The sequence below is a fragment of the Dermacentor variabilis genome, chromosome 9 (genome assembly GCF_050947875.1).
Source record: "Dermacentor variabilis isolate Ectoservices chromosome 9, ASM5094787v1, whole genome shotgun sequence".
Lineage (NCBI taxonomy): Eukaryota > Metazoa > Arthropoda > Arachnida > Ixodida > Ixodidae > Dermacentor > Dermacentor variabilis.
The window spans coordinates 82,300,621-82,310,857 of NC_134576.1; the positions used below are offsets into that span (position 1 = coordinate 82,300,621).

At 46.7% G+C, this 10,237-nt stretch overlaps 1 protein-coding gene across 1 annotated transcript; it reads right to left on the reverse strand.

Annotated features, from left to right (window-relative positions):
- Positions 1–1,473: 1,473 nt before the first annotated feature.
- On the reverse strand, positions 1,474–4,514 carry LOC142558075 (uncharacterized). The gene is made up of 3 exons (XM_075670236.1): positions 4,330–4,514; positions 1,787–2,104; positions 1,474–1,727 (listed from the first exon to the last, which is right to left on the reverse strand). Exons 1-3 carry the CDS (start codon positions 4,330–4,332, stop codon positions 1,695–1,697), a joined length of 354 nt encoding a protein of 117 aa, XP_075526351.1. The 5' UTR covers positions 4,333–4,514; the 3' UTR covers positions 1,474–1,694.
- Between the last annotated feature and the right edge of the window lie 5,723 nt (positions 4,515–10,237).

Below are 10,237 nucleotides of genomic sequence, written 5' to 3' on the forward strand. Positions count from 1 at the left end.
GCAAACTGCGTGTGGCGAGTCGTGCACAGAAGAGTGGACGTAGCACGTTGTGTGTGCTTTGCCGCGACTCGCACATGTGACTTGGAATGTGCTGCCGTCTATGTGATGTTATCAAACGGAATGCGTGTAATAGCGATGCAGTTAGCAGTGTATGCGAATAATTTGCGCGATTAGTGACACTTCTTGTCGCCATAATTATTACTCCGTGTAATATCATGCCACGTCATTCATGTTGTTTTAATTTGTGCGCGCAAAAGACATCGATGTTGACGTACGTGAATTCTCATTATTCGTAGCTGCGAGTTCCACCTCGTAACGTTTTGAGATTCCAAATGCAAACCAGCCACATTAAACACTTTTTATCCGTGTCGGTGGTGCTCTTGTCTACAGACGCAACGATGACACCGCATTTCTGTACGACTTCCTCGGCATTTGGGTCCTAAAATAAAGCGGGAACGACAATTAGTGAATACTGCCACAGCAAGTACAGGTAACATGCAATGCAGTTGAGTTTCAGAAAGAGAATGATGACATAAGTAATCGTACTGTATTGCACTCGACGACACACTGACATTCTTCAAGATTGCATTAGAGAAAATAAAGTGGGGACAGACACAGCCGTTTTCTGTAGTCCTGCGATAAACTGAGTGCACATTAATGCATAGGCTGCACCTTCCTAGCAATAAACGAGCACGGAGTGCCATGACTACTACATTACGGCTGGTATTTCCTTAATGAAATGGACTTTGTCATTAAAATAAACATACTATCAGCATACTGCCGCCTCGCTGACTGGTCTTATGTGCCAGGCAACTTTGTTTACGGGCAGAGCGATTTGTACTAGAAGGAGTGACGTATGCAGGATTTCATTTCCCCGGGCAGGCGAGGAGGGGGAGGGGAGGGTGTAATCCGAAACAGAGAGAGAGATCACGAAAGAAGAAAAATAGCAATGAGCACAAACTACAATAAGACTAAAATAACTTGAACAAGGAATCAACAAAATCCAAATATTTTAAGATGCAACTTCGGGACACCGTGGCGTTCTTTACATGATGTGTCAGTTTCTTTTTTTGGCGGTATTTCACAACGGTTGATTGACGTGGTGAGAGCAGACCTCGAATTCGCGTTAGCTTGGTGCCTGGCGTGCGGCAGAAAAAGGATCCACAGCCACTGTTTGATGGAAAGCCGAGTTCGAAACCTCGGCCATGGCAGCAAATGCAACACGAATTCCCAATATAAAAAAAGCGAAGCATGTTTGAAAATTTGGCTAAACATGAAGTGGGGGCATTTGCATAATAAAGCTTTGAAGCACCAAAACTGCAATAAACGCAGTTGTCTAGCATCACTTTTCAAAGGGCAATTATTATATTCATACATTCTTTGTACATGCATTCCTGGAAAATTATATAACAAAGCTTGGCCCAAAGAACTTATTCATGAAAATAACAAACGAACAAAGTATGAGTGCACATAAGGTGGAACCAATATGTTATTTAATAGCACAAAGCAGCCAAATGATGTCTTTTACGGCAAGCTGCCGGCTGTGGGCCGCGCAGCCAAATCGAAATTGCTCCAACTGACGGAATTCGCTTAAAAGCTAGCTCCTTGGTTAAGCGTTCCAGGCAGTCGTCGAAATTGTCATCACCATCGTCCTCTTCAGTCTTCCACCCGGTAAATGCAAACGCCTTTATTATTTACGAAGCGCTATCTGTCACCACGCGAAGGACCTGGAAATGAAATAAAAACAGTTAACAGAGGCGAAATTGTACCAAAATACATATTTCACCTTGTCAGCGATGTTCCACTGCAGCAATGCTGCGTCGAACTCGGAGCGGATCCGAGCAGCTGTGTGGCTCCTCGTCAGGCGAGTGAAACTGAGGAGGTACGTATGAGCCGTGAAGTCGCTGTCCACGAATGTTGCTTCGACAGCCAGGAAGCCCTCCGTAGACTGCGACGCCCACACGTGTAGTGCGATAAAGACGTACTCCGCTGCCGCCAAAGACGATGATATTTTGGTCTGCAGCGCTGATGCTTTCCCGGGCAGGAGCTTCTGTCTGAGGTCATCCTGCGATGGCAACTTGCAGCCCGTGATGGCCACCTGAATCTGAAAGAATACAGAGCACTTAGTTTGATGAAAGGCGGCTTATAACATTGTCAAACTTGCCGCTACAAATTGTTTGAATCCCTCCCTCTCGACAACATGAAAGGGCTTCATCATCATCAGTCTGGTTACGCCCACTGCAGGGCAAAGGCCTCTCCCATACTTCTCCAACTACCCCGGTCATGTACTAATTGTGGCCATGTTGTCCCTGCAAACTTCTTGATTTCATCCGCCCACCTAACTTTCTGCCGCCCTCTGCTACGCTTCCCTTCCCTTGGAATCCATTCCGTAACTCTTAATGACCACCGGTTATCTTCCCTCCTCATTACGTGTCCTGCCTATGCTCATTTCTTTTTCTTGATTTCAACTAAGATATCATTAACTCGCGTTTGTCCCCTCACCCAATCTGCTCTTTTCTTATCCCTTAAGGTTACACCTACCATTCTTCTTTCCATAGCCCGTCGCGTCGTCCTCAATTTAAGTAGAATCCCTTTCGCAAGCCTCCAGGTTTCTGCGCCGTACGTGAGTACTGGTAAGACACAGCTGTTATAAACTTTTCTCTTGAGGGACAATGGCAACCTGCTGTTCATGATCTGAGAATGCCTGCCAAACGCAGCCCAGCCCATTCTTATTCTTCTGATTATTTCCGTCTCATGATCCGGATCCGCAGTCACTACCTGTCCTAAGTAGATGTATTCCCTTACGACTTCCAGTGCCTCGCTGCCTATTGTAAATTGCTGTTCTCTTCCGAGACTGTTAAACATTACTTTAGTTTTCTGCAGATTAATTTTTAGACCCACTCTTCTGCTTTGCCTCTCCAGGTCAGTAAGCATGCATTGCAGTTGGTCCCCTGAGTTACTAAGTAAGGCAATATCATCAGCGAATCGCAAGTTACTAAGGTATTCTCCATTAACTTTTATCCCCATTTCTTCCCAATCCGGGGCTCTGAATACCTCCTGTAAACATGCTGTGAATAGCATTGGAGAGATCGTATCTCCCTGCCTGACGCCTTTCTTTATTGGGATTTTGTTGCTTTCTTTATGGAGGACTATGGTGGCTGTGGAGCCGCTATAGATATCTTCCAGTATTTTTACATATGGCTCGTCTACACCCTGATTCCGCAATGCCTCCATGACTGCTGAGGTTTCGACTGAATCGAACGCTTTCTCGTAATCAATGAAAGCTATATATAAAGGTTGGTTATATTCCACACATTTTTCTATCACCTGATTGATAGTGTGAATGTGGTCGATTGTTGAGTAGCCTTTACGGAATCCTGCCTGGTCCTTTGGTTGATGGAAGTCTAAGGTGTTCCTGATTCTATTTGCAATTACCTTAGTAAATACTTTGTAGGCAACGGACAGTAAGCTGATTGGTCTATAATTTTTCAAGTCTTTGGCGCCCCCTTTCTTATGGATTAGGATTATGTTAGCGTTTTTCCAAGATTCCGGTACGGTCGAAGTCATGAGGCATTGCGTATACAGGGTGGCCAGTTTCTCTAGAACAATCTGCCCACCATCCTTCAACAAATCTGCTGTTACCCGATCCTCCCCAGCTGCCTTCCCCCTTTGCATAGCTCTCAAGGCTTTCCTTACTTCTTCCGGCGTTATCTGTGGAATTTCGAATTCCTCTAGAATATGCTCTCTTCCATTATCGTCGTGGGTTCCACTGGTACTGTAAAAATCTCTATATAACTCCTCAGCCACTTGAACTATCTCATCCATATTAGTAATGATATTGCCGGCTTTGTCTCTTAACGCGTACATCTGATTCTTGCCAATTCCTAGTTTCTTTTTCACTGCTTTTAGGCTTCCTCCGTTCCTCAGAGCATGTCCAATTCTTTCCATATTGTACTTTCTTATGTCAGCTGTCTTACGCTTGTTGATTAACTTCGAAAGTTCTGCCAGTTCTATTCTAGCTGTAGGGTTAGAAGCTTTCATACATTGGCGTTTCTTGATCAGATCTTTCGTCTCCTGCGATAGCTTACTGGTATCCTGTCTAACGGAGTTACCAGCGACTTCTATTGCACACTCCTGAATAATGTCCACAAGATTGTCGTTCATTGCTTCAACACTAAGGTCCTCTTCCTGAGTTAAAGCCGAATACCTGTTCTGTAGCTTGATCCGGAATTCCTCTATTTTTCCTCTTACCGCTAACTCATTGATCGGCTTCTTATGTGCCAGTTTCTTCCGTTCCCTCCTCAAGTCTAGGCTAATTCGAGTTCTTACCATCCTATGGTCACTGCAGCGCACCTTGATGAGCACGTCCACACCTTGTATGACACCAGGGTCGAGCGGTATAACTCTGGGCTGAAGGCGAGAGATAGAGAGAGAAAGAGAGAGAGAGAGAGGGGGATATAAGGAAAGAAGGAAGCAAGGGATATTAACCAGTCAAGAGTCTGGTTGGCTACCCTACGCTGGGGAAAGGGAGAAGGGGTAGAGAGGGAAGGCAGAGAGGGTATAGAGACGTGCACAGACAGTACTCGAGTCAAAGTCGCTCGCGCATACCAGACGTTCTGAGAAAGCACAAAAGGAGAGGATGTGGTGAAAAGCAAGCGACCTCTTGGTGCCCCACCATTTGCCACGCGAGCGGTCCTTACTTCCTTCGCGTTGTTCTACCCTCGCGACCGAACCTGTTTCAGCTTCCACCCCCTGACATGATGAGGACCCCTTGGCGGGCCCTTCGAAACCGGGCAGTGACAAATTATCTAGTCCGCTTGAGCTGATGCAAGCTTATCTGCACAAGCTTATCAGTCTAGCATTTTACGTATATCCTAACATTTTTTTTCTTCAAATTCGGCATATATTAAATGACACGTACAAATCCTGTTGACGTAGCTTGCAGTGATCGGAAAGGTAATTCATTTTAGTGGGCTGAGCTTCCTTGGAGTTTGAAGCCTTAGCGTTGAACTCAAGGATAGAAAAAAAATATTACCTTGTTAATATTGCGTTGTTTTCTGTGCGCAGTTTGTTTCGGAATAATTTTTTATACCTTGCATCATTAAAGCGGCTTTTTATGTGTCACGCAATTTTCCTTTCAAAAATTGAATTAGTTCCATTCGGAATTCACCATATTTCACGTTTTTCTTTCCTGCATTTGTCAATTTCTTCTCGCTCTGGAATGATTGGAGATGTTGTGTTCATTCTCCCAGCACAAGTTTCTTTGTCTCTGCCACTGCGACTAATATCGGCCACTTGTTTAAATACCATGATTGTCAAGAGCATGAAAGTTGGTTTGCTACTTCTGACTTCCTTTGAGAAAGGACCAGACTGTCCCGTTACCTTCCCGAAAATATCCATTTGCTGATCTTCATAATTCCTTCTTTTTGTCAAAATCATTTTATTCCTCCAAAGTTTTTCTTTTGTTACTAGGCTGCTTGCTTAGTCTCCCGTGACAACGGCTATTTTTTCATTTTGGCCCTGAGATTTTTCTTCTTTTCGAGTTCCGCAGATTTAATTTCAATGCTGCGAGTATTTATTTCATGAGAATGTTAGGAACGTAACATTTAGCCTTCCCACATTGCGTCTTCTTCTTAAAATGTCTCCTCTACAATTCGCTTGTCGTCTCTCGCCAGTAATGGGTAAGTGCCAATAGCTGTATTGAAGCAAGAAGAAAGGAAGAGGATCGAACAAGTGGACGCGATGCTCCTTGTCCCTTCTTGGCACTGCAGTCGATTCTCAGGTGATTTATCTTTTGGACCAGTTGGCTGCTCTACACTTTTCCATCCTTCGGTGTTTAAAGCTAGGTTGTCAAACTGAACTTGAAGAAAGGGGGTACCAGCGAAACAAAAAGGACGCGCACGCAAGGAAAAGGCGTTAGACAGGGACGGACGCTGGACTTTCAACTCTACTTTATTGGAATTTGTATTGCGGCACATAACCTCCTACGCATGCGCTTCTTCAACTCCTCCCAAAACATGTGCATTGATTATACTTCGAAAAGTACATTGCCGCACGAAAACAGCCGACGCATGCGCAAATTATACTCCTTCCAAGACCCGTGCAAAAACCTCTTACCTACGTGATAGGTAAGCACGTTCATTGATCGTTGTTGCACTTCCGGGGCGATCCCATCGTTAGCAACCAGTTCGTTGCGTTTGTAGGCGATCCCACCGCTCGCAACTTGTTTCTTGCGTACTCCAGGGTAGCGTATCGTACTGCTGCCGAGAAGTAGCGGCGCCTGCCTATCGAAGCTCGACCGACATTACTTATTGGGTAGCGTGGCGATGTCGGCGGGCTGCAGGCATCCGGTAGATCATGGCGACCAAGCAGGGGCGAGACGATTTGCTAGTGCGAAACTTGCACGGTTTATTCAAAGGTAGGTGAAAGAAAATAAGAAAAGCATGAAGTATGAAGTACGTTTCGGAGCCCCTTAAATAGGCTCTCTACAAGTGTGGGCGGGATCTTGCTTCCGTCGATGACACGTGACAGGCACAGAGAGAGGGCCCCTCCTCCTGCATTACCGAGCACGGGAAGAAGAAGTCAGCCCTCTTTTCGACGAATCCTGGTAGAAGGCCCTTCGTGCGCAAGCTGACTGACGCTGACCCTCGCAGAAGTCAGCCCTCTTTTCGACGAATCCTGGTAGAAGGTCGGGTGAACGACCTGTCGCCCGTGGGCTCCGGCCCAGAGGGTAGGGGGAATGACCTGTCGCCCGTGGGCTCCGTCTCAGAGGGTAGGGTGAATGACCTGTCGCCCGTGGGCTCCGGCCCAGAGGGTAGGGTGAATGACCTGTCGCCCGTGGGCTCCGACCAAGTAGAGGGTAGGGGGATGACGTATCGCCTTTGGCGTCCGGCCATACCTAACATCGTTAAACACAGACTTATCACTGACACAATCTGCTTGTTCTTTTCCACTGTGTAAGGCATCTAGATTTCCCGCTCGTATCAAGTCTTAACCCTCCCTAAAATGGTCACACGACCAAACAATGGCGCACTTCTTTTTGCACTTCTTGCAACCGCGGCAATTAGGGCCGATTTACGCTCGAGCCGCCCATCGCCGCAAGCCGCACCGCACGCTTGCGGTCGCGCGAAAAATTGCACGTATCCAGCACTTGTGCACAAATTACCCGCCGTGGTTGCTCAGTGGCTATGGTGTTGGGCTGCTGAGCACGAGGTCGCGGGATCGAATCCCGGCCACGGCGGCCGCGTTTCGATGGGGGCGAAATGCGAAAACACCCGTGTGCTTAGATTTAGGTGCACGTTAAAGAACCCCAGGTGGTCAAAATTTCCGGAGTCCTCCACTACGGCGTGCCTCATAATCAGAAAGTGGTTTTGGCACGTAAAACCCCAAATATTATTATTGTGCACAAATTATCATTTACACTGTGTGCACAGTGTATACCTTACACATTGTAAACCGAAATTTGTGCACAAGTGTTTGATACGTGCAATCCTTCGCGCGACCGCACGCGTGCGGTGCGGCTTGCGGCGATGGGCGGCTCGAGTGTAAATCGGCCCTTAACTGCCAAATTTCTGGCCTGGTCCCCGTTTTAGGATTTGTTATATTCTTGCAAGCGCTTATTAACACACCTACTTGTATGGCCTGTATAGACTTTACCACAAGCCAACGGAATGCAGTAAACAACACCAGTCTTGCACTCGATGTAGGGTGTCACGAGTTCAATTTTACAGTCCCCTCTCTTTGTCCCCTCGTTTCCAATCCTCGCGTGCAGGCTAGCCAGTTTGCAAGGTGCGGGAAATACAACGCTTACACCTTGCCTTTAAGCCGCCTTCTTAATACTGTGGGAGATTTTATGAACGTATGGGATTACTTCTCGTTGCTTCCCTCACTCTGATGTCGGTGACGTCTGGGATGCAAGACGCTTCACTTTCCGCAATCCGGTTCCAGCAACAGCACTAATGAGCGAGAGAGGGAAACCTGCTGCGAGCAACCTCTCCACCTGCAGTTTCAGGTTAGATGCCACGTGGTTGCAGCAGCTCTTTTGCACTGCGTCCAGAAGGCGTCCAACCGCTACACCCCTCTTGACCAGTTTAGACCGATTAGAATCACACGGCATTAGTGCTTTTTCAGTCCGGTGTGAAAGCATGCAGTAGACATGGTCATCGTCGTGAAAGGTTAGTCGCAAGTCGAGGAACCTAAATGCTTTTGTTATCCGGCAGTTCCTAGGCGAAATTTAAATCGCGAGTGGATTCCTTAAAGCTATAGATAAAATACCCTGTGCTACACTATCTGCTATGCCTCCTGGTGAATTGAATTCCTTAAAAAGATTTAAAATATTCTCAACATATCTAAACACATAGACCGCATGATCGTTGTTCAAAGATGTGAAAATGTGGCTGTCAATTTTTGCCAGGAAAACAATGCATAGCACTTGGGCGACGCTAGACCCACTACAAGCGCCTTTCTTTTGTAAAAATACGCGACCTTTAAGCTCGACCAGGGTAGAGTAAATAACAGGACAGAAGCTCAAAAAGCGCTCCAGTATTCATGCCTAATAGGTTTTGAAAACTAACCTCCCCACTAAGTTCAATAACTTCACGCACCGCTACAAACAATTCGTCGTGGGGAAATGAGCAATAAAGGTCCTCTATGTCCAAGGAAAAGGCCGTGCTGGCTTCACGTAGGCCGTCCTTTAACTCGCACTGAGTGCTTCAATGACTTTCTTGCTGAATATTTATTCGCTTCTAGCAGAGGCCTGGCTCTGGATGGCATGGACCCTGCTTCAGGAAATGACGGTAAATGTGTATCACCCTAACTAGGCTATTGGCTCGTGAAAATAGTATTTCTACGAAATATGCAAGCACCATGAAGCCGAGACATTGTTCTGCCTGTACTTTTGAGAGCCTCACAACTGTTTCTGTGGTACGCCAAATACAATCTGTCTCTGTGGCCTCCACAGGTAGTGCTTTTTAACATAGATGGTACACGATTTTATTTTATCACATGTACTGTATGCGAAAGGCCTAGTCGATCTGGTCTTGATTCTGCGAGCTACCGTTTTGGCAGCGGTTTCTGTTTAACAATCTAGCTGCCTCATAGCCAGTGACTTTCCCTCAGAAGAAACTCGATATTTTGCTACAACAGCGCGCCTTTCTGGCCTGTCGAGGCGCAAGCAGTCGTCTGCAAGACTGAGCGCTTATATGCACATGGGATTTCAATTGTGTGCGCATTGGATCTACACCAGAAGTTTCACTTTGACAGATTGCGATGGGCTCTAATGTTCCATCCTTGTTAGATTATTTTTTGTCCTCGGCACTATGCATTGGCCATGGAGATGATTTTTCCTCAGTGCGGAATATCTTGCTTTTGCATGAGATAACGATTAGTGTGATAATCTTCCTTGCTATTGTGGCATTTACTTTTGATTTCACTTGAATTTATTCTCTAATCTTTTTTTTGCCTCCGGAGCTCTCCTGTGCTGCCTGTTTTGATCTCCTGAGATATTTTGCTCAAATTACAGTCTAGCTCATTGTTTCCGCGGGGTCTTATATCGCACGCATTATTATGCCTTCGCCTATTCTTAAAAATAATTCTTTGTTTGGCGTTTCTTCCTGCCAACGAATTTTCGTGTATAAGCGACATGTAGCTTTAACACGCGCTTTAAGAATTCTGGTATTTGTAGCTTTGAAATCATGGCAGGAATTTTCTAACTGCACAAGCTATGGGTCAGTTTTCCTATTCCTCCTTCCCCTATTGTCACGTAGGTGACGGTGAGCTGCCTGGCACGCAGGCAGACAGAAGGGGACACTGCTTTGGCGGTAAACTTGAGAGTTTATTGGGCGAACTAGATCGTCTCCTGGAGTATTTCAACACCATCTGGAGCACTGGGGCTCTCCCGGACGGCTGGCTCACCGCGGTTGTGGCGCCAGTCCTTAAGGCACGGAAACATGCGGCGGCACCCTCCTCGCACAGGCCAGTGTCTCTCACCTCTGCCATCCTGTAAGGTGATGGAGAGGATTGTCCTAGCACGCATGGAGTGGATCGCCGCACAGGTGCACTACTTTCCGGAGCAGCAGACCGGCTTCAGGCGCCACCGCTGCACTGCCGACTCCATCGCCGACGTCGTGGCCACGCTGGAGGATGCAAAGAACAGTGGCAACGTGGCCCTTCTCGTGCTGCTTGACGTGCAGAGCGCCTTTGACAGCCTGCCCCACGAGGTCATCGAGGCCTCCTTAGA